The following is a 24,865-nucleotide window of genomic DNA, read 5'->3' on the forward strand; positions in this document are numbered from 1 at the left end:
ATGATTTTCAGGCCGACCCAACTCTCAACTCTGCAGCTCTGCTTGTTCATTCATCCAACATGAGTTTGATGAGCGGTGAAGATCAAACAGCTCGCTGCACATGTTACCATGAACAGGGTCAATTCCCAAAATGATGCACAGAGATGTAAATACACAACAAACTGATGAAACATGTATGTGTGTGTGTGTGTGAACATGTGTGCACACGTGTTTTCAGAACCTGCAGAACACACGAGTGCAGAGCAGGTTAATAATTAAAAAGCTACAGCAGGAAACTCAACAAATCTAATAATATCTGCTCCGACGGATCCTCAAACTTCATTAGTGCAGAAGCAGAGATTCAGAGGAGAGTCACAGACTGCTGAAATTAAAAACTTCAGTCCCGGAGACAGCGCCCTGACTTTCTATGTGCTGATCTGTCTTCTCAGCTATCAACACATCAGTTTACGGGAGGATGCAGGTCGAGGAAGCTCGGGACAGCAACACAGTGTGTTTACATGCACGCTAACAACGTGATTAACAGGAGATTTCTTCTCTTCTCACATGTGCAAAATTATAAATAGCGAGAAATCAGTTGCTACTGTTAAAGGGATATTCTGGTGTAAATTTAATCCACGGTCTAACACACCAGAGATCAAGTTAGCAAACCGCTAATTTACGGAGTTTTATCAACCTCAGAAACGACCGCACGACAACAATACGCTGCAGTAAATGGATCCAAATATAAACCGCCACCAAAAAGCCACAAATAATGCTCAGAACAGCACCAAACTTCAGCAACAGTACAAATAGGGTCTCAGCACATAGTCCGGGGCATCTAACCTCCGCTAGCTTAGCTGGATTTCTATTGTGAAGCTAAAAACAGAGTTCAACTCTCCTCCGTCAGCTTCCGGGTCGGGGAAGTCCCGACGCGACGATTACCGAGTGCGGTTAGAAATGCTCAATTCCGTTCTTTTCCCTGTCTGCTCTCGATAATAACTGTTATAAACTGGCAGGTAAGACACATATGAACTTTGATTGCTTTTCCATGGAGTCATAATCATACATTTTCATCCATGAGCCGCGGAACTCTACTGCACTCGGTAATCGACTCGTCGAGACTTCCCGTCAACAGGAAGCTGCTGCAGAAGAGTGGTAAATTTAGTCAGCTTTTCAGTAGAAATCCAGCTAAGCTAGCGGAGGTTAGATGCCCCGGACTATGTGCTGAGACCCTATTGTACTGTTGCTGAAGTTTGGTGCTGTTCTGAGCATTATTTGTGGCTTTTTGGTGGCGGTTTATATTTGGATCCATTTACTGCAGTGTATTGTTGTCGTGCGGTCGTTTCTGAGGTTGATAAAACTCCGTAAATTAGCGGTCTGCTAACTTGATCTCTCGAGAGGGAGTCTAACACAGTTTCACGGTGATTTAGACCATGGATTAAACTTACACCGGAATATCCCTTTAATGTCATTGTTGAGGATGCGAGGGCGACCGACCCTCCGCTAAAGATCTGCCCTCCTTCGTTAGCTTACTGTCACTACGTCTGCCAAGCTTTCCATGTCAGCAGGGCGCGGGTTAAAACTGTTGCAGATTTACCTCTCAAACCTCTTCACCTGACTTAATGTTTAAAGTCTTGTTGACGACATGCATATCTTTCTAAAAGTGTCTAAAAACAAGCTGACGTCTAAATATCACCTCCAGTTGATCCATGTAGGAAACGTTCATCAACAAGCGAGTCACAGTCGATAGTCAGTTATTTTGTCAGTGTGCTTCTGACTGTGATGTCGTGCTTTGATAGTATTTTGTGAACATGCAGGCAAAGAAAAGTTTACATTCAGACAGCAGAACAAAATGCCAGTTACAGGAAAGTTCAGGAGAAAATATTCAATTAAAAAAAAGTCTTTGGAGAGAGAGAAAGTCTTCTCACGGATGAAAAAAAGATTTAAGGGACTTGGAAAAAAGATTCTCTTGGCAAAATCCTTCTTCACTCTCCGACACAGTTGATTTATAATTTAACTAATTTGCCTCTCAGGGCTTCCGTACAAGACAGAAAATGATCGAACACATTTCTTCAGGTGGTTTGTTTTATGTTCTTGTTTCTGGAGGACGGTTCCTACAACGACTCCATCATGAAATCACTGTTTGTCGTGTCACAAGAAGCAAGAATCTTGACATTATAACCACCTGATCTAAACAGACAGAATATCATAAAGATCCTGAAACACAAAGCTTGAACGGTTATCAGCTACACGATGCTATGATTTCATAATTAGCAACGTTATTTATTCTCCTCGTGGTGTTTTGTTTCCATGGAAGTCAACTTGGTTCAATCTCACCAGAGATTAAACCATAAAAAAAGAAGAGAAGAGGAGAAGGTGAGACATCAGAGGAGAGGAAGAAAAATGGTGGAAATAAGAGGAGACGGTGAGGAAATAAATTATAGTTAGGGAAAAGGAAAAATGATCAGAAGGAAAGAAGAAGAGAGGAGAAGGTGAGAGGAAAGGAAAGGAGGAAATCTGATACCAAAATGAGGAAGAGAAGGAAAAAGGAGAGTGGATAAAACAAGACAGAATGAAACAAGGAAGCAAAGGAAGGGAGGAAACAAGGGAGGCAAGGACAGGAGAGGAGGAAATGGGAGGGAAGTAGTAGGGGAGGAGGAAAAATGGTAGAAAAGGAGAGGAGACAGTGAGAAAATAAATTATAGTTAGAGAAGAGGAAAAAGGGTCAGACGGAGAGGAGAAGAGAGGAGAGGGTGAGAGGAAAGGAAAGGAGGAAATTAGGGAAATGATACAAAAAAGAGAAGGACGTGGAAAAGATGAGTGTATAAAACAAGAGAGAAGGAAACATGGAAGTGAAGGAGTGGAGGAAACAAGGGAGGAAAGGACAGGAGAGGAAAGTAGTGAAGAAGAGAGGACATATGAGAGGAAAGGAAATGAGGAAACAAGGGAGGAGATAACATTAAAAAGAGGAGGAGGAGGGAAAAAAGAGAGTGAGGGAGAGGAAAAGATGAGTGGATAAAATAAGAGGAGAGAAGGAAACATGGAAGTGAAGGAGGGGAGGAAACAAGGTAAGGAATTGAAAGAGAAGAGGAAAAAGGGTTGGAAGGAGAGAAGAAGAGAGGAGAGGACAGGAGGAAATAAGAGAGATTCTCTCATCTCTGCTAATTATACCAAAAAGAGGAAGAGAGGGAAAAGGAGAGTGGATAAAACAAGAGAGAATGAAACATGGAAGTGAAGGAGGGAAGGAAACAAGGGAGACAAGGAAAGGAGAGGAGGAAATTGAAGGGAATAAGTAATAGTATTCACTGTCAGAAATAGTTAAAAAGGGTCAGAAGGAGAGAAGAAGAGAGGACATATGAGAGGAGAGGTAGGAAACAAGGGAGGAGATGACATCAGAAAGAGGAGAAGGAGAGAAAAAAGAGAGTGAGGGAGAGGAAAAGATGGGTGGATAAAATAAGAGGAGAGAAGGAAACATGGAAGTGAAGGAGGGGAGGAAACAAGGTAAGGAATTGAAAGAGAAGAGGAAAAAGGGTTGGAAGGAGAGAAGGGGAGAGGTGAGGACAGGAGGAAATAAGAGAGATGACACAAGAAAAAGGGAATGTGAACATTTTTATCTAAACGTGCCTCAATTAAACGTCACTGATTCTCTCTTCTCTAATTATTTAATCACTAACCTTTCTCTTTTAACTGCACTAATAAAATGCTTCGCTGTATTAAACCTCACTGCTGAGGTCGTATATATCAGATGCTGGTCCGACGGATGAGAGGCGGTGACGAGAGGGGAAACGTGGATACGGGGGGCGTCGAGACACCAGATGGAGGAGGTCACATGTGGCGTCATGTCAGACTGCGAGAAGAGAGGCGACCGGTCGGATTCACTCAGCGTTAACTCAGAGTCTCTGGCACGTCTCCAGCTCGGTTGTGTTCCAGAGGAAAGGTGTGTTTTATTCTGCATTTTTTAAATTATCACTGAAAAGACTGAAAGCAACAAAACGTGGATTGTGTTTTGGTTTCTTTGGATGTGATGTTTAATAAAGATCCTCCTCTGGAACGACGACGTTGTTACATAATTCAGTCCGACTATTTAAGTTATTCACACTGACTCATCATGATTTGCTTTAAACTTCTGAAACAGAATTAGATAGAAGATGTATATATATAATTAAAATATGTAAAAGTGACCGGCTCTTCTGTTGATTCTGTCCGATGTCGGATGAAAAGGATTAAACCTCACACAAAAGGAGAAAGACGATGTTTTCTTCACCCACAGCGACATGAAAGCCTTAAAAAGCAGAATGATTTGAAAGTTTGTGTTGTATTGACACAAAATCAGAGCAGAACAGAACCAGTACAAAAGGATATTTATAGCATCCATACTAAATGAATTCAATATTTCATCACAGCTGCATCAGCGAAGCAGCGTCGTGTGTGAAGTCTTGTCAAACTTCACAAGTGTAATCGTTGACGATCACAGAGCAAAAAACACAGAAAATAAAAAATGATGTCGAATTTAAATCAACAAAAAGAAAAAGAAAGCTGGGTGAACAAAAGCAATTAAGTGGAGCTGAATTAATGATAATGTCTTTAATTGGCGTGTTATGGACGAATGTGCAACAGTAAAATAAAACCTCAGTAATGATGTGAAACTGGCTCATATCCAAAGAGAATAATGATGCATATTTGATTGTGTTTCTTTATCTTTCACTGCAGGAAACTGTGTGTGAACCACGAGGAGCAAAACACAGCCTCACTGAATATTCTGGGTTTTATAAATGCCACTTTGTGTACATGAGACACGGGACGGTTTTTGCAGAGTTAGTTCAAATTTACATCGCCACAAAATAAAGAGTCAACAAAAAAAACCCCCAAGAAGTAATTCAACAATAGAAAGAAACAGAAGATAGAGATTCAGTTTTCTACAAAGTTCAGTCTTTCAAATCTGTCCAGAGTGAACCCTCTTCACAAACTAATCAATAAAGGATCTCTGAAGACTGCCTGCTCATTTTGATTGATTTTCAATTCAGAGTTGAAACTGTGACACCTCAAATAAACCTCGAACAAACCTCTAATAAACCTCTAATTAACCTCTAACAAACCGCCAATTAACCTCTAACAAACCGCCAATTAACCTCTAATAAACCTCTAATAAACCTCCAATTAACCTCTAACAAACCTCCAATTAACCTCTAATAAACCTCCAATTAACCTCTAATAAACCTCTAATAAACCTCTAATAATCCTTTTATAAACCTCTAATTAACCTCTAACAATCCTCCAATTAACCTCTAACAATCCTCCAATTAACCTCTAATAAACCTCTAATAATCCTTTTATAAACCTCTAATTAACCTCTAACAAACCTCTAATTAACCTCTAACAAACCTCCAATTAACCTCTAATAAACCTCCAATTAACGCTAATAAACCTCTAATTAACCGCTAACAAACCTCCAATTAACCTCTAATAAACCTCTAATAATCCTTTTATAAACCTCTAATTAACCTCCAATAAACCTCCAATTAACCTCTAACAAACCTCCAAAAAATCTCTTACAAACCTCTAACTAACTTCTAATAAACCTCTGATAAACCTCCAATAAACCTCTTCTAAGTCTCTAATAAACCTCTAATAACCTGTTATGAACCTCTTCTAAGTCTCTAACAAACCTGTTATAAACCTGTAATAAAGCTTTAATTAACTTCTAATAAACCTCTAATATAGCTTTAATTAACTTCTAATAAACCTCTTCTAAACCTCTAATAAACCTCTAATTAACCTCTAACAAACCTCCAATTAACCTCTAACAAACCTCCAATTAACCTCTAATAAACCTCCAATTAACCTCTAATAAACCTCTAATAAACCTCTAATAATCCTTTTATAAACCTCTAATTAACCTCTAACAAACCTCCAATTAACCTCTAATAAACCTCTAATTAACCTCTAACAATCCTCCAATTAACCTCTAATAAACCTCTAATAATCCTTTTATAAACCTCTAATTAACCTCTAACAAACCTCCAATTAACCTCTAATAAACCTATAATTAACCTCTAACAATCCTCCAATTAACCTCTAACAATCCTCCAATTAACCTCTAATAAACCTCTAATAATCCTTTTATAAACCTCTAATTAACCTCTAACAAACCTCTAATTAACCTCTAACAAACCTCCAATTAACCTCTAATAAACCTCCAATTAACGCTAATAAACCTCTAATTAACCGCTAACAAACCTCCAATTAACCTCTAACAAACCTCCAAAAAATCTCTTACAAACCTCTAACTAACTTCTAATAAACCTCTAATAAACCTGTTATAAACCTCTTCTAAACCTCTAATAAACCTCTAATAAAGCTTTAATTGACTTCTTATAAACCTCTAATAAACCTGTTATAAACCTCTTCTAAACCTCTAATAAACCTCTAATAAAGCTTTAATTGACTTCTTATAAACCTCTAATAAACCTGTTATGAACCTCTTCTAAGTCTCTAACAAACCTGTTATAAACCTGTTATAAACCTGTAATAAAGCTTTAATTAACTTCTAATAAACCTCTAATATAGCTTTAATTAACTTCTAATAAACCTCTTCTAAACCTCCAATAAACCTCTAAAAAACCTCTTCTAAACCTCCAACAAACCTCAAATAAACCTCTAATAAAACTCTAATAAAGCTCTATTAAAACTCTAACAAACCTTTAATAAAACTCTAATAAAGCTCTATTAAACCTCTTATAATTGCACATTTCCGTCCTGAAGTCAGACTGTAGTGGAGTCGAGCAGAATATAAAAGCATGAACCTTTGAACTGTTCCAGAGAAAAAAAGCGATGCCTCTCTGCACGCTGTGTTCTTGGCCTCACTCAGCCTCGTCTGGAATATGTAGGAAGCAGAGTTACGTGAAGAAGAGGAGGAGGAGGAGGAGGAGGAGGAGGAGGAGGAGGTTGCTGATAAGGACGGGGAGACCTCGTTCGTCGGGGTCTCGCTCTAAGAGGATTACAGAGGAGCCTGCAGAGTTGGCTGGAAGAGCTGGTTGCAGTTACAGCCCTCGTCTTAAACTCTGCTAACACCGGTATGAGCATGTGCAGACACACTGATACAGAAGCTCCCTGAAGGCTCCACACACACTTCTGCGAGGCGTTCAGGTGCCAGGTATCTGCGGTGGGATTCCCCGATGTGGAGGGAGGAAGGATTAGAGGTGTGGAGATCTGATGATTAGGCATTCGTCCGAAAACAGGACAGAGCGATTAAAAAGGAGGGGAGCGCTGATCTGAGCTCGACTTTCACCACAAACGGCTCGGTCATCGATTAACAGACCTGGACGAGGTCATCCCGATCAGCAAGTGGCTCTGGTTTTGTCTCGTTTGGTTGTTTTTGATGCACTAATGAAAAAAATGGTGATGGTAACAAAGCCAAAGAATTATAAAGCTTCTCTGCAGCTCAGAGAGACATTTTAGTGGCTTAGGAGAGGAGGAAAAATGGTCTAAATAAGTGGAGAAGGTGAGGAAATAAATTATAGTTAGGGAAGAGGAAAAAGGGTCAGAGAGAGGAGAAAAGAGGGCATATGAGAGGAAAGGACAGGAGGACGCAAGGGAGGAGATGACATCTAGAAGAGGGGGAGGATGGAAAAAAGAGAGGGAGGGAGAGGAAAATATGGGTGGATAAAATAAGAGGGAAGGAAACAAAGGAGGAAAGGACAGGAGGAAACAAGGGGAACTGAAAGAGAAGAGGAAAAAGGGTTGGAAGGAGAGAAGAAGAGAGGAGAGGACAGGAGGAAATACGGAAGATGACACAAGAAAGAGGAGGAAGAGGAAAAAGGAGAGTGGATAAATGGGAAGGAATGGAGGAAAACAAGGGAGGAAAGTACAGGAGAGGAAGAAGTGCAGAGTGATGATGAGAAAACGGGAAAGAAAATGAAAGAAGAAGAGAGGACATATGAGAGGAAAGGAAAGGATGAAACAAGGGAGGAGATGACATCTAAAAGAGGAGGAGGAGGGACAAAAGAGAGGGAAGGAGAGAAAAAGATGGGTGGTTAATATAGGAGGAGAGAAGGAAACATGGAAGTTAAGTAGGGGAGGAAACAAGGTAAGGAATTGAAAGAGAAGGAAAAAGGGTCAGAAGGAGAGAAGAGGAGAGGAGAGGACAGGAGGAAACAAGGGAGATGAAACCAGAAAGAGGAGGAGAAAAAAGATGAGTGGATAAAACAAGAGAGAATGAAACAAGGAAGTGAAGGAGAGGAGGAAACAAGGGAGGAAAGGACAGAGTGGTGACGAGAACGGAAATGAAAGAAGAAGAGAGGACATATGAGAGGAAAGGAAAGGAGGAAACAAGGGAGGAGACGACATCAAAAAGAGGAGGAGGAAGGAAAAAGGAGAGGGAAGGAGAGAAAAAGATGGGTGAATAAAATAAGAGAGAAGGAAACATGGGAGGGAAAAGGAGAGAAAGTAGAGAAGAAGAGAGGACGTACAAGAGGAAAGGACAGGAGGAAACAAGGTAAGGAATTGAAAGAGAAGAGGAAACAAATAAGGAGATAACAGCAAATGGGAGGAAAGGAAGGAGAGGAGAGAAGGAAAGAACAGAGTGGTGACAAGAAAACGAGAGAGGAAATGAAAGAAGAAGAGAGGACACATGAGAGGAAAGGAAAGGAGGAAACAAGGGAGGAGATGACACCAAAGAAGAAGGAGTGGAGGAAATAAAGGTAAGAGAAGAGGGAGAGGAAGAGGAGGGAACAATGTGAGGAAGATGAAACTGAAAGAGAAGAAAAGAGGAGAGAGCGTATCATGATGTAAACGAGAGGCGAGTGGGAGGATTTAACGGATGGCAGGAAGGGGAGGAGAAGAGGAAAGGAGGAGAGAAAAGGAGGCGAGGAGAATGAAGGGTTGTCAAGTCAGCGTTCAGCGTCAGAGAAGAGAATCATCCATAAATGATGATGTGAATCATTGATCTGAACCGCAGACTGGATCTCGTCTGTCAGGAGCGTGTCAGCGACTTCAGCTACAGCCTATTAGTCACACATCAAAGCTCCACCGCCAGCACAGAGCCTCACTCTGATTATTTCAAATAACAGGCGGTGAACACGGGAGAGTGTGTGTGTGTGTGTGTGTGTGTGTGTGTGAGAGAGACGACACACACACACACTGAGGAGGAAACAGCACAAAACAGACGTCTTCATGTCTGATTGTGCTTGACGCAGAAGACTGGCGGTGTGTTCAGGTGCTCGTATTACCTGTGTCACACACACACACACACACACACACAGCTGTCCACTCAGCGGTGGCGTCGGGTTCGCCGGCTCTCTCAGATATCACTACGGCCGCAGAAAAACAAAACCCCATTAATAAAACATGAGCTCTGATTGGCCGGAGAGGCTCGGCTGCAGTCATGTGAGAGGCCCTCAGCAGACGGATCAGGTGACGGGAGAGGTGGAGCGTCACGCGGGTCCACGGTCCGGCGCCACGATTTTTGGGGGTTAACGAGCTTTTAGGAGCGACATGTCGAGTTTTCTTCCAGTACAGCAGGAAGATGTGCGGCTACATGTGGACGCTAAGTCACGAAGCTAACTACTTCACTGAACTCCACCTGTTCTGAGCCGCCGACAGGTGGAGTCTGTCTGTAAAGAGACTAAAGATATGGAATAACTACAGATACAAGAATAAAAGTTCCTTCTGTAAAGTGGCAGAAACTCAGATTGTACTTGAGTAAATGTACTCAGTTTCTGCTCTGCTGTAACAAATAAAGAGTCCGTCGTGAGTCTGAGCTCGATGGTGCTGATCGATACCGATTGACCCGGGTCCAGTCGGTGTGGCGTTCAGGCCCGCTGCTCACAAACACTCTGCAGCTCTGCAGCTTCAGTTTGAACGTTCTCTGCAGAGCGTTCTCTGCTTTTATCTAAAACTGCATCAAATCTTCCACTTTTGGAAAACGAAATCCACAAAGAACGAAATATAAAGTGTCGAGTTTACAGACGTGGAGTCGGAGAGAAGAAGAAACTGACGACTGCTTCCTGCAACATTTTAAATTACAATCTAATCTAATTATAGCTCACTTTTTGTTTTTATTTTATTGGAAATATTTTGCTTTCTTTTGGCTGTAAAAATGTTGTCTTGAAGTATTTTTTTATTTCTTTCTCTGCCCTCAGAAGCACTTTGAATTTGCAGCTTTTCAGGGGCAAAAAATAACATTTAAATACGTTCAAAACAAGAAGGAAGACATCAAGGAACAAAACACTAACAGCCTCGGTTCAGCCTTGATTTAAGGAGGTGAGAGTCGGAGCGGACCTGCAGGTTTCTGGGAGTTTGTTCCAGATTTGTGGTGAATAACAACTGAACTGCTCCTCCATGTTTAGCTTTGACCGTCTGTATCGAACCTGTGAGCCAAAAAATCAAGAAATCAAAGAGGGTTGGACTTCCTTTGTTTCTGTTCGAGCTGCGACATCACTGACCCGCCTCCTCCTCACATGGAACAGTTCATATACATTCTAACAGGTGGTGTGTGTGCGTGTCGTCCTGTCTGCTGTTCGTCGTGTCGTCTGCGTGTTTGCGGTTGTTTTCAGCCGTCGTGCTGAATTCTTATCGAACTTCTCAGACGACAACAGACTGTCAGCTCAGATCACAGATTGAACTGCAGATGAACCAGGAGTTTTAAAGCTGCTGCAGACTCTCACATCTTTTATTCTTTTATTCAGCAGATGCACAGACCCTCTACTTTTTCTTTTTGGTACATGTTTATCCTCCTCCTCTGCGCGGGAGAAGAAATCCACCTCCCTCCTCCTGCTTGTTGTCGCCTCTTTATCCTCGAGGGTGACAGCACAGCTCCATCGTCTTCTCCTCGTCATAATTAGTCTTAAACTAATAATACAACAGCTGCTTGTCTCTTTGTTTATCCAACACACACTCACCACAGAGACAGAAACACACAGATTCACATTCTCTCCCTCCAGCTGAGTTGAACCTACCCAGGTTGGAGGAGGCTCGGCCCTGAGCCGCTCGGTCCTGCAGCTCCTGAGCAATTTCCAGCTGGTGCTGGTGGTACTGCCGGGCCCTCTCCAGGTCCTGCAATCACAGGAAACAACATCATTAATCATGTTCATGTCACGTTTACACACAGAACTGCATGATCACCCCTGTGTGATTCAGTGCTTCAGTTAAAAAAAAACGTCTTAAGATGATTTTTTACTGACCTGCATGCAGCGGGCGGCGTGGCCCAGCCCGGCGTACGCCCTCATCTCGATGGATCTGTCGCCCTGCTCCTGAGCCAGCTCCAGCACCCGCGTGTGATACGATATCGCCTTGTCGAAGTCCCGTTGAGAGTGGTAGGCGCTGCCCAGGTTGCTGTACGCCCGCGCCTCCTCACGCTGGTTCTCCAAAGTCTGCCAAAGATCATCATCGGTGCATCGTTAGGAATCATCTCTGCGGTTAAATCACTGCATGTGGAGATTGTTTTTTATGTGTGCCCGGTCCTCAAGGATCAGATGTGAGTAACGCTAGTCTACCATCAAGAAAACACTAAAAGAAAATCACAATTCCAACACAAAGCAAGAAAAACGTTGCATGCTCACAGATGGGCTCTTGCAATTGCAGCATTTTGTGCAAACAACACAAACAATATGCTAAACTCTGAGACTCAAGAGATTTAAGGCTGAATAACAGCTGTGTTTAGGTGCTTTGAATCCCGTCAGTGAAGTGTAAGAAACATTAAATATGTTTTACTGGCTGCAAAACGGCACATTTGGAGATTATGCCGAAATAACTCCACTAAAATCTCTCTAACTCTGCTCTGCTACACTTTATTAGCATCACTCCTGACAGAAGGGATGTTCAGATGTTGTGCTGTGGTTTTTATGTAGTCTTTTTGAAAATGCAAAAATTTGTTACGCAGAAAATTAAGTATTTTATTCTATGCCGTGTCCCATCTTTACTCTACTCCGACCCCGTGAGATCTATACCGATGCTTGCGACCGTGCCGAGACCTGTCGTTGTTTCGGACAAGTGAGTTCTTAAACACTCAGTCAGTTGCATCAGGACGTTATAAAGCAGATTTTATAAAGTAATTTACCTTGAAAGTCTCTGTTTAGAGAGGCAGATTTAAAGCCAACACAGATCAAACAGATGGAAATTGTTCTTTGATACGATCCGCAGCAAAAACCACCTAAACTGTCAGAATGAAACAACCTTATAAACTCTCGTTAGTCTGCAGATTTTAATTAGAGAACCTTTTATTCTGGTACAAATCTAGTTGTCAACAGATGGTCAATTAGTGCGCTGAGAGAGGAGGCTGCAGAGTGAGATGATGTTGGCTGCGGTGGCTGGCTCCGGTACAACTTTACACTTCATCCAAATAAAAAAAAAAGGAAAATGAAAAAGAAATAAATCACATAAAAAGTGAAATGTGGCCTCGACTGTTGTCTGTTGTTGTGTTTGTTCTGGTAATATTTGCATGAAGGGCTGCGGTGCACCGCGCCACAGACAGTGTCCTGAATACACATCATGTTCTTTGGGAAATATGCAATTAATTTTGCTTTAATGACAGACGTGTTAAAAAATACAAACAACGGCATCAGAACAACACCTGGCTGAGACCGCTGCTGCAGCCGCTCCTGTTTGAATCCATCACAGTCGTGAAATACGAATTACGCTTCTCTCTGTAATAATCCTAAACTCAATTACCGGCTGCCTTTATATTCATTAAGTGACTCTGGCTGTGTGATGTCGTACAGGCCAATTATAGTCTGTTAGTGAAACAACATCCTGCCTGTGAAAACACGTCGACTCATCCTCGAGGTTTCCACTTTTCTATACGTTAAACAATTTGTTTTGGTTTAATCTGTTATTCTGAAGTAAACACCGATCATACTGTAGAAAAATGACTCCATCTGCAAAGATCGTTTCCCTACAATCCTCGCTTTCACGGCGCTAATTTGTTTTTTTTTTTCCAGCAAAAACGGATGAATTAAAGTACAAAAAAAACACGCGCGTCATTGTGCAACAAAAACAGGAAGAGGCGTCGTTCTCCCCGGTCACCATCCTCAGGTAATGATGGAACAACTGGAATCAATCCAAAAGTAAAAGAAATTGCTGATGGAGGAGGTGAAGAGGGAGAGTGATAGGTCTGTCGGGACTATTTTCAGCGGTGCATTAATCCACATTTGGTGCTCTAGTGAGTCAAGATCAACTACAGTGTGTGTGTTAAAGACAGTGAAGGAGAAACAGTGTGTCTCAGTGATGTTTACCGAACAGCTGTCATTCTTTGTTGGCGTCCTTCATGACAATCTGAGAACAAGGACAAAAGTTCCCCTCCCATCAGAACCTCACAGATCAGAAGATGTAGTCTTGTACCTTTGCGATGTCCAGGTGCTGCTCGTGACACTGAACAGCGTTGGTGAAGTCTCCCAGTGCCGTGTACACGGCGCCCATGTTGCCCAGCTGCCGGGCCTCGCTGAGCCGACACTGGGTCTGTCGGGCCAGCAGCACGCACTGTTTGTGGCTCGCCAGGGCGTTGGGGTAGTCGCCGATCGCTGTGTACACATGACCCAGACTGCTGAGGGCGTCGGACGCAGCCTGAAACAACACAGAACGCTGGTTAGTGTCCAGATATCTGAAACCATCCACAGAGACGGGAAACAACCAGCAGACACAGAAACAGCCTGATGTAGTTTATAACAGCGTCGTCAGTGACTCATTTACTGACAGAGGAATAAGACAACTTCCCCTCACCTGCCACCAAGCGTATCCAAGCGCACGGAGGCCATTATCGCACTTATACCATAATACACAACTAATATTTAGACTCATTACATCACTGGTTGTTCTAAATTATCTTTTTTTTATTCTGGAAATGAATATCAGTCCCAAATATTGGTTTTCAGTCCCCAGGAGGAGAGCTGACGGTCATCTGCTTCAACTATCATCTACTATCAGGATAAGTAGATCGTGCAACCCACACATAGTTTATTTTACTGTAACTTGAAGGCATTTATTGGCATAAACTTCCCTCTGGAGACAATACAGTATATCATATCGTATCGTATCATATCATAGCGTAATCTATCGTATCGCAATGTATCGTATCGTGACGCAACGTAATATATCGTATCGTAATGTATATTGTCGTAACGTATTGTAATCTATCGTATCGTAACGCAATGTATCGTATCGTAACGTATTGTAATCTATCGTATCGCGATGTATCGTATCGCAATGTATCGTATCGTAACGTAACGTAATATATCGTATCGTAATGTATCTTGTCGTAACGTAACGTAATATATCGTATCGTAATGTATATTGTCGTAACGTATTGTAATCTATCGTATCGTAACGCAATGTATCGTATCGTAACGTATTGTAATCTATCGTATCGCGATGTATCGTATCGCAATGTATCGTATCGTAACGTAACGTAATATATCGTATCGTAATGTATCTTGTCGTAACGTAACGTAATATATCGTATCGTAATGTATATTGTCGTAACGTATTGTAATCTATCGTATCGTATCACAATATATCGTATCGTAATGTAATGTATCGTGTCGTAACGTATTGTAATCTATTGTATCGTATCGCAATGTATCGCATCGTATCGTAACGTAACGTAATATATCGCGTCGTACCGTACTGTAATCTAAAGTATCGTATCGCAAGGTATTGTATAGTATTGTAACGTAATGTTTCGTGTCGTAACGTATTTGTAATCTATCGTATTGTATCGCAATGTATCGCATCGTAACGTATTGTAATCTATTGTATCGCACCATATCACAATGTATTGTATCGTAAAGTATTGTAATCTATCGTCTATTCTACAATCTATTCAGAGTAATCGTCCTCGGTTTGAACGACGCTCTCCACCGGAACGACTTGACTTCCTCCAGAGGTGTTCATGTATCAGGAGTTAACAGACCCCCTGCAGCCAATCAGAACTGAGCATTCATGCCAGACTGTGACTTCACATCCTGGCATCCTAAATGGAAAAGATTCTCACATATCGGCGGCTGCAGGAAGCGAAAGGCTAATCCCTCACATCCTATTAAGAGGCTGCGGTGAGAGTGTCGGCCGGCGCCTCCACCGCTCGCGTCCTCTCACTTCTATTATTGCTCTGTTTCACTTCGCACATCTGATGCTTTTATAACACTTTGAGCCGCCTGATGATTTCTAGCAGCGCACCGGCTGCTAATTACAGAGACCTCTGCGGGCGTAATAAATACCACGCAGATCACGGCGAGCGCTTCACACCCTCGTCGTCTTCACACTCGCACATGTGCTTTAAAACAGGGCCGTGAACTCACACTCTCTCTCACACACACACAGCAGAACACACACATTGCCTTCCCACTCATCTGCTAACTAATCTTTAGGTTGCCGGTATCGATCCGAGCTCTTTAAGAGGAGTCATGGGAAATACTGGCGAGGTCTGAGGATGGCCGTTTCAGATCAAGCAGAAAAATGGAGACAAGAGCAGCACAGTCATACAAACACACCTGTAAACACACAGCAACACACACACACACTCCTTCTTTTAGATCAGCAGGTGTACAAACTAACTCCAGCAGGTGTTACGCTCACTCGTGTGCTCTTTAACGCCCCTGTGGTGGATAAAACATGGTAAAACGCCCTCTGAGGCGCCGCTACGGTGGAGAAAACACGGTGAAACATCTTCTTCATCCGCCAGAATTCACCAGATACACCAACACCTCGTCTCTGAGCATCTAATCTCTCTGGTTTGTCTTTTCTCCTGTGCTCTGTTGTGATTTCTGATGATTGAAAAGACAGATCCTCGCATGAAAGAAGTCAAGAAACATACAAATTTGGAGGTATTTGTTTGGGGAACGCCATCCAGCATTTGTCAGATTATCAGTATTGCTGTCTGTAGATGTTTCAGGTTTCTGTGCTTTACTTCTGACTTTCCCTTCCTACGTCTGAACACAATTACCTGAACTTTCTCCTCCTAACAGTTTCCAAACATACTCCTCATTTTAGTTTGATGCATCTGAGGTGAATTACGGGTTATTAAGAAGACGTAAGCAGACAGAGAGGGAGACTGGAATGTGGAGAAAAGGCGTGTTAGTGTCTCGTATCTGCAGAGAGTTTCTGATTTTCTCTCTTTGTTGCTGCTCGGGACGCTTTACCAACCCAACATGTGTCTATTTGACGTCCTGGGAATGAGACTCAACAACTAACAAGTGCTGTTTGTTTAGCTGCACTTCTTCTTTCTTTACTTTTACACTTCTATGACTCCTGGGTTCTTGACACAACCCTGGTTAAACGTCCTATTTGGAAGAAAAGTCAATTTTTCAGTCACCTTCTCAACAAATACTGACACTATGGGACTGTAGGATGGATCGGCCAGCAGCTCTATCCGTCAGTATTTGACAAGTTGCGATTGAAACTCCAGAAATCGACTTTTCTTCCACGCAGGACGTTCACAGCCTGCAGCCTCCGCAGGAAACATGACACCAGTGATAGAGATCCAGATCTACTGAACACACTTTCTATCTGTGAACACACAGCGTGATGTGATTATCAATAAACTCTGTCCTGAGGTCCAGACTCGCTGCAGGGACGAGCTCCTGATACGATCACATGACAGTAATGAAGTCAGAGGCCGCGGCTTCGTGTCGCACACGCTCAGACGTGACAACACGCAGCCGACCTTTCAGAGGACGGACGGACGAGACGGACTCGCCGGCTGGGATGAAATGTTTGCAGGTTTAAAGAACGTGAGCGAGAGAAGTTATGAATTATTAAAGAGGCGTCATTAACATGTACGTTACTCATTAATACCCAACACACACTCTCACTCTCTCACGGACACACAGGAGTGTGTTCGTCTGCAGAAACTGGACCAGCTGACAAGTTAGAGACAAAATGTGATGATGACGATTAAAAGATTGAAAAAATCTGAAGTTAAAGCCAATTATATTTATATATTCTTATATTTATACTATTTATCTTCACAAAATAGACCAAATATGGAAGTTATTTTATATTATATATATTTTTTCAGATATCTCATCTTCAATTTCTATCAGAAACTTTATTAGAATTAATAATCTATCTCACTTAAAGACAAAACAAGGTGGAGCAGCTTTAAATAAAACTTGTAAAGGTGCCCGGTGAATTCTGTAAATTCTTCTTCCTCGTCTTCTTCTTTCGTTACTTCTTCTTCTTCTTCTTTGTCCTTTTCTTCTTTGTCTTTGTCTTCTTCCGGTTCGTCCTTTTCTCCTTCATCTTCGTCACGTCTTCTTCTTTGTCCTTTTCTTCCTCTTCTTCTTCATCGTTTTCCTCTTCGTCTTTGTCCTCTTCTTCTTCTTCTTCTTCGTTGTCTTCTTCTTCATCTTTCTTTCCTTCTTCTTCCTTTTCTTCTTTGTCTAATTCCTCTTCGTTCTTTTCTCCTTCATCTTCGTCTGCATCTTCTTCTTCTTCATCATCCTTTTCCTCTTCCTCTACAGTCTGTACAGCATACGGATCCTTCTTACACCTCATTTAGGATAATGTTGTTTGTTTGTCTTTTAATAAATTTGAACTCAGAATTCTTTCACATTTCTTTCCTATGTAAACTTTTATTCTGATAAATAACAAAAGCTTTATAGTTAATAAACACATTTTACACCTGAAGTGTGGTGGAGTCCATAAAGCACCATGAAACAGAAAGCTCTACTTAAATGCAGTACTTGAGTAAAAGTACTTAGTTACTTTCCAACACTGAAAACTCCTCATGACTGAATGTTTGGTCCTGATCCGACACACGACACGTTCCTTCACTGGAAACACCCAAACTGACCTTTAGTGGAATTCACCATTTTTCTAATTAACGCCAGGACACACACACACACACACACACACACACACACACACACACACACACACACACACACACACACTGCTGAAATCCCCAATTCCCAGCATAGTGATGAGTGTAAACACATAAAATCCAGTTGACACATCTCAGCGGCGGGCGAGGGAGATTTAATAAATGACGAGCAGGCCTCTGTGTGTGTGTGTGTGTGTGTGTGTGTGTGTGTGTGTGTGTGTGTGTGTGTGTGTGTGTGTGTGTGTGTGTGTGTGCAGTCCAACGGCCAGACGACTGTTTGATTTCCCTCAAGGACACAACGTTTCCTCCCGCACGAGGAAAACACACAAAAAATCCAATCATGTTGTGTCTGGGACTGCGAGCTGCTGCCGTGTGTGTCAGTGTGTTTATATATATATATATGAAAAAGATGGAGACACTGACAACATCTGTCATTCTGCAGGGGAAACAAATCAAAGAATCACAATATTCAACCTGCCGTTACACTGTGGTTATATATATATAATGCTGCAGGAGAGCAGCAGATCTCATTAAGGAGGCTGGAAAAACATGTGAGTGGAAAAAAGACGGATGTCGGGGTGTAATGAATGAAAATAGAAAAAGGAGAGACGAATAGAGACGGAGGGAGATTAGCAGTGGCACTGCATCTCCTGCTCGATAAACCCGGCCCGGAGAGATGCACAGTCAGCCGGAAAATATGGGCTTTTAACCCCTCAGCATGGGCTGAAGGAAGAAATGACTTCTCCCGCTGCGTCGGGGGGAAAAGACAGATCTGAGTTAAGTTAATGTCGGACCGGGCGAAATAAAGTCTGTCTGGACGTCGAGACATGAAGGAGAGACGTCTTTCATGTTGTCTTCACATCGTACTGTTATGATTCGGTGTCTTTCTGTTGTGTTTTTGGTTTTATTTTGTTTGTGTCTCCTCTGTGTTCTTCCCTTCGTTACCTCGACTCTTATTCGTCTTGTCAATTGTTGCTGTGTCTCAATTCAGCGTCTGCATCCTTCAGAGGAGCATTTGAAGGCCAATTATACATCACAACGCCTCGTGAAGGCTCCTCCAGATGCTCCTTCTGCTCCCTGTTTCTGGAGGATGCACCGCTACGATCCTTCGTGGCCTCACATATCCCAAGATTCTTTGCACGCCCGACAAAGAAGAAAGAAAGAGAGAAAATGGTGACATCACGTGGTGAGATCGTCACTTTCGCGGGCCTGGGCGGCAGAAATCGTGACGTAAGGGTAAAACATCTGGTGACGCAACCAGGAAATGCTCCAAAGGCTAGACGAGGTTAACAAGGTCTCTCTGAAGCGGCACGCAGGTGGTCGAGTGGTTAGAGCTCATGCCATAAACGCAGCCGATCCCGGTTCGATTCCGGCCGGAGGTCCTTTGCTGCATGTCACATTCCCCTCTCTCTCCCATATTTTTTCCTATCTGAGACACAGCATACGTACCGTACCAAGACGATCTTTTTTTTCCTCCGTCTTTCTTGACGTCGTTTCATGAATATTTGCGTCCTCACAGATCCACTGAAAACGATCGAAAACACTGTAGTTCATATTCAAGCCTATAGGTGGCGCTTGATTCACAAAAAACAGAGAAGAAGAGACAGAGCATGCGCATACAGCTTGCACGCTGAAAACAACCAAACACAACAAGAAGAAGATGAAAATGGCGAGTGCAAGGAAACCAGAATTGTTCATGTGGACCGTTAACGAGGTCGAACTGCTGCTGCGACTCACACTCAACTACAAGGCGAGTAAGTTGCAAGAAAGGCTCAATATCTTCTGAGGCACGAACACGGGCATGTAGTCCACCATTGTTGTTGTTGTTGTTGTTATGAGACGTCGTGGGGTCAGAGGTCGAGGGGTGGGGCGATGGCATCATTGTTTTGGTGATGTTCCCTGTTACCCCGTCTGGAAGCTCGCTGTCTGCAACACACACACACACACACACACACACACACACACACACACACACACACACACACACACACACACACACACACACGTGATGTCGCTAAGCAAACACACAGTGGGAGATATGGATTTGTGTTGATGACCGTGTTTCAGTCGCCTTAGGCTGCACACCTGTGGAGGACAAGCTCGATACTCGTCTGTCAACAGCGCCGACGTTCGACCGTCTGCGGTGCGTTCAAGGGAAAACAGACACGCGAGTTCTGACGGAGAATCTGTCTGAGTTCGATTCTGAGCTTGATTGGACTCATGACATCGATGTGGAGGGCGGGTCAGACGCCTAAACAAACATCAGAGGAGATTAACACAAAGACGCCTGGACAGAAATATGAGCCGCCGCCGCCGCAGAGAGTCGCTCGCTGCTTTCATTAAAACGAACCTGCTCAAACACTCGTTCATCTTTCTGACAGCTGTTCAATCTGCGCAGATACACGAGGCAATCACATGCTATTAGGAGACTGTGTGTGTGTGTGTGTGTGAATTTTCTCTCTCTCTTAAATTAAAGTGACACAGAGTGACTGTGATGTCACGCTAACTTCTTTATTTCGGCTGTGATTTTCAGCTGAAACTGTGAAGTTTAAAAGACACAGTTAAAGGAACATTTCACCCAAAATCTGAACATTCTCCTCCTCCCGACATGCTGATATAAAGTCAGGTGAAGTTTCGTCGTCCACAAAATATTTCTAGAGCTTCACGCAGCTGACGTAGCTGAAGCCCCAAGAGCCCAAACTGTTGAGACCTGGATTACAATGGATGAGCTGCATGGAGCCATTTTGGGTCCAGATGCTTCAGTTGCTTGGCAGGATGCTGCAGCTCTGTTTCACTGTGAAGCTCCAGAAATGTTTTGTTGACTATGAAACTTCGCCAGAAGAGTTGATGACTTAATTTACATTTTTAAGGGTGAACTATTCCTTTAAACACAAGGATTCGACATGTCTGACATTTTCTCCTGGACCATGTTGCTCTGCTAGCATCTTTGTTAGCTCGCCTGCTAATTTTTGGACATTTTCTTTCCTCTGTGGAAGGAAACGAGGACTCAACCTGCCGTCAGTGACAGTGACAGCATCAAATATCCAGCTCAGATTAATCCGATGTACACTTTGAAATAACATCACGCAAAAATACATACATTATATTTATGTGTGAGCGTGATGTTGGAGGTTTTTCTACCTGAAGGTTTGTGTCTGACATTGAAACGCACTCAGACTCAATCTGACTTCCAACCTGCAGCCTGTTCCTTAAATTCTCGCAAGAACCTCGACAGAAAAACATCATCAGGGGGAAGAAACCTGTCGAGAGTGCAGAGCGCATGAAGATGAGCGGCGATGGCCGACGGCGCCGAGATAACAACACACACACACACACACACACACACACACACACACACACACACACACACACACCTGGCAGCTGCTAATCGAACAGCGCTGTGGTCCGATGCACACAAGTCACAGACGTGTGTACGAACTGAAAACACGCCTGAAACTATCTGCAGGTAGAGACGACATGAACACACACACTTGCACAACACCCGACATTATTGATTAAAACACACACACACACACACACACACACACACACACACACACACACACACATATGGGAGCAGTTGAACGAAGGTAAACACACACAAACAACCTGACAGCTTCACTCTGCGTTCTGAGACATAAAGGGGCCAAAGTCTAATCTGTGACATTGATCTGATTAACTTCGGTTCTCACAGCTGTCCAAAGTGTTTCAGAAGAAAGTCGGTGAGTTTAAGTTTTCCTTTTGGCCCCCGAGGCGACGAGAGAGAACAAACACTCCACTGCTCTGGAGAAAACACACATGAGAGGTGGAGGGAGACGATCCAAGACAGAAATGTGGAGCTCGTTTGTCTCCTCGTCGGAGTCGTGATGATAAAGATGACGACGGTGTAATCTGAGTAAACTCTGGAGATTTAAAGTCTTGGATTGACTGCTGACATTGTCATATCGTGTAAACTAACCACATCAATAATTCACAACACCGACATCGTCCCTCCTGCTGTAACAGCGACCCGATCACAGCGACCGTCCTCAACGATTAAGCAGTAAAATGTCTGAAAGTTAATCGGATCTCTTTTTAAATGTGTTGAGTACTTACAACATCAACGATCAAACCAGAAGAAACCTGTAAATGTACCTGAGGTAACGAGTCACACACACACACACACACATTTCCTCTGACAGTGACACCATTTCCCATAATCCCACGCTCTTACTGTTTGTCTTTGTGTGGGTTCTGATTGACAATCTGGACACTTAAGGTTCGATCAGTCGTCTTTTTGTTGAATATTTTGGTCCTGTGAACTCCAACACACACTCGTCCAGACATCTTCTGTTGACAGTGTCCACTTTGGATGTCAGTTTCTAATTAAAGGGTTAGTTCGCTGCAGAATTAAAGCTATAACTAGAGCCTGGATGAGCTGTGGCGCACTGCGTCAGCCCTCGGCGAGGTCGTCCTGACATGTGCCGGACGGAGGAGCTCTGGGTGAGGAGCGCTGAGACTGGAGCTACTTCCACACTTTGTTGTTTTGTGGCTGAGTCAGCGCTGGAGAGACGAACAAGGAGTTACAGGTAGATGTGACGTTAACTTTCGATGTCCAGCCTGTCTGCCCTCGTCAGATTTACTTGTAGATCATCCTTCTCGTTCTCAAAGTACCTTTCCACGTGTTCAGTCGCAGCAGCTCCTGATGTCATGACGTACTCAACTTTAAGAGCAGCATCTCACAGGTTAACTTTAACATTTTGACTTTGTTTCCTCACCGAGCTTCACTTCACACCTTGGATAAAAACTCACCTGTCGACTGAATCGTCCTAAATTATAGTCTTAAATATTCTTAGTGGTTACACGTTGATATCCCGGCTGTCTGCTTTTAACTTCCCGTAAATATTTGTACAATATTTATTCTCCACAGTCGTTCTCATCACTGCGGATGTGATGAACTTCTGGGCACCAGCGGGACTTTCGTGGCAGCATTTTCCTCTTTCTTCACCTGGCTGCACACCTTTACATCCATAACTACCCTGGCATTCAGTCTGATATCAAGCATCAATGCATTTTAAATAAATGTAATGATCTTGTTTGTCTTCAGGTTTCAGTGACAGCATCATCATCATCATCAGTGAGATCAACACTTCTCAGCTGTGTTTAAATGTATGAACTTGATATTTCTGAGTGCAGCCTGTGAAAAAGAAGGTGTCAGATTTAGTATTTAAAGCTGTTTAACAACATTAAAGTGGATATAAGTATATTTCAGACTCTGTGTCAGCAGAAACTCAACACTAAAGGATCAGGACCGGAGCCAAACACTCCACTGTTGTTGGTTGCGTCCCAGTTTTCAGCTGCTCATAAACTCGTGGACGTGAACATGAACACACACTCATGCAGACGCACCTCTCTGTCCTTGAGCTTCATGGCCAGCACGAGCTGGTTCCTGTGATTGGCCAGAGCTTCTCTGTAGCTGCACTTGGAGAAGAGCGCCGAGCCGAGGTTCCCGTGAGCCCGGCATTCACCCGACTGGTCACCTGCGGACGAGACGCTCGTTAGAACAGTTTCAAACCCTCGTCGTCGTCCCGCTCTGCTCCCTCTCCTCCTCCTCCATACCTAAAGTCTTGGTCACCTCCAGGTCCTGCTGCATGTAGGCCATGCTCTTCTCCGCGTTACCTAAAGACCAGTACGCCGAGCTCAGCGCCGAGAACACGGACCCACGCAGCTTCAGAGAGCACGTGCCGATCTTCAGCCCCGCCTCCAGGACCACGACGGAGGCGCCGTGGAAACCGTGCGTCAGCAGTTCCTGCCCGATGACGGACACGACCACGAACGGGCTCTTATCCAGCTTCATCTTCTGCAGCTGCTGGTAGGTCGGCTCAAGAGTGTCTGAGAGGGAGAGAGCGGACACAAAGACAGGTGAGGTACAGAGCTGAAACAAAAGAACAGAACGTTTCATGTATCCATCTTATTACTGCGGGACGATGTGTGCAAATCTGATTTTGCACCTGAACTTCGACCCGGGGGGTCACTGACCTGAGATCAGCATCCAGACAGAAACATGCTCAGAGGTCCGTCCTGTAAATTTACACTGATGTGAAGTTTTTTGTCCAGCACACTCACAAGAAACGGCACCAATTTAGTCGGCGTCAGCTCTTGGAAATGTCTCTAACTGGACTGAGAGGAGCGGCGCCGCTGAGCTAATGTAAATAACACTCTGAACATTTCGACGTTAGTCAGAATCGACTCCTCGGCTGATAAAACACGTGTTTCCTCGGCTCGCTCCGTGCGATCACACTCGCCTCGGGGATGTTTGCCTGATCTTTTCTCGCGAAAGTGAAATTATTTCATCGAGGCACAAAAAATTTCCCGCTCGTCATGACAATTTATTGATGAGTGCGCGTTTTTATAATTACATTTTCTGCTGAGATTAAAACACAGAGAGGAGACGGAGACGGAGCTGGACTCAGACACACTGGGACTGTTGTGAAAATGCATCTGAACGCTGCCTGGAGACGTCAGGCGGTCTGAGCTCGTGTGATTAAAGTACGTCTGATGGGCAGAAGACGAACCTGGTGTCAGATATTTAACATTTCTGAGGGTCAACAGCGGTTCAATAGATCAGCATCGCTACTGAGTGACGCTAAACGCAGGCGTGTCGATAAAAAGGTTCCAGCTCTGACAACAGATTATTGATCACAGAGGTTGCAGGTCAGTCACATGTAGGGCTCTTTACCGGGCTGAACACTGGACCGTCACAGAGAACCACACGTCCTCCAAACTACCGCTGTGGCAACACTCAGCTGTACAGTACGTGTGACGTGATCAGGAATCAGCTCAAATAAACACAAACAGGATTTATGTGTGTTAAATTAAAGTGAAACTCTCGCCAAAATGCAACCTAGGCTTTTTTTGTGAACGTACCGGATTCAAACCTTCGTTTAAAAGTGTAATTACGATGAAAGAGGCAATTTTAAGAGTTACCGTATTTTTGTTTTCAGGTCAAACTCATTTTCAATGGAGTGCTACGGGCAGTGGCGTGCACAGACTTTATGAAGGGCAGGGGCGAAAAGAAGGGCACTTAAGCGCGCG

The 24,865-nt window shown here is 43.4% G+C and overlaps 1 protein-coding gene across 4 annotated transcripts in view; it reads right to left on the reverse strand.

Annotated features, from left to right (window-relative positions):
- Nucleotides 1-24,865, reverse strand: part of ttc28 (tetratricopeptide repeat domain 28) — a 134,507-nt gene that overhangs the window by 23,965 nt on the left and 85,677 nt on the right. For all 4 annotated transcript variants that reach the window (XM_030435986.1, XM_030435985.1, XM_030435988.1 and 1 more), the window contains exons 4-8: nt 23,390-23,662; nt 23,180-23,310; nt 13,315-13,536; nt 11,160-11,348; nt 10,935-11,031 (exon numbers count right to left, since the gene is read on the reverse strand). In XM_030435986.1, coding sequence (XP_030291846.1) covers nt 10,935-11,031; nt 11,160-11,348; nt 13,315-13,536; nt 23,180-23,310; nt 23,390-23,662 — 912 coding nt within the window. The remainder of the gene's footprint in view (nt 1-10,934; nt 11,032-11,159; nt 11,349-13,314; nt 13,537-23,179; nt 23,311-23,389; nt 23,663-24,865) is intronic.

This window comes from Sparus aurata, chromosome 12, assembly GCF_900880675.1.
Source record: "Sparus aurata chromosome 12, fSpaAur1.1, whole genome shotgun sequence".
Classification (NCBI taxonomy): Eukaryota; Metazoa; Chordata; class Actinopteri; order Spariformes; family Sparidae; genus Sparus; species Sparus aurata.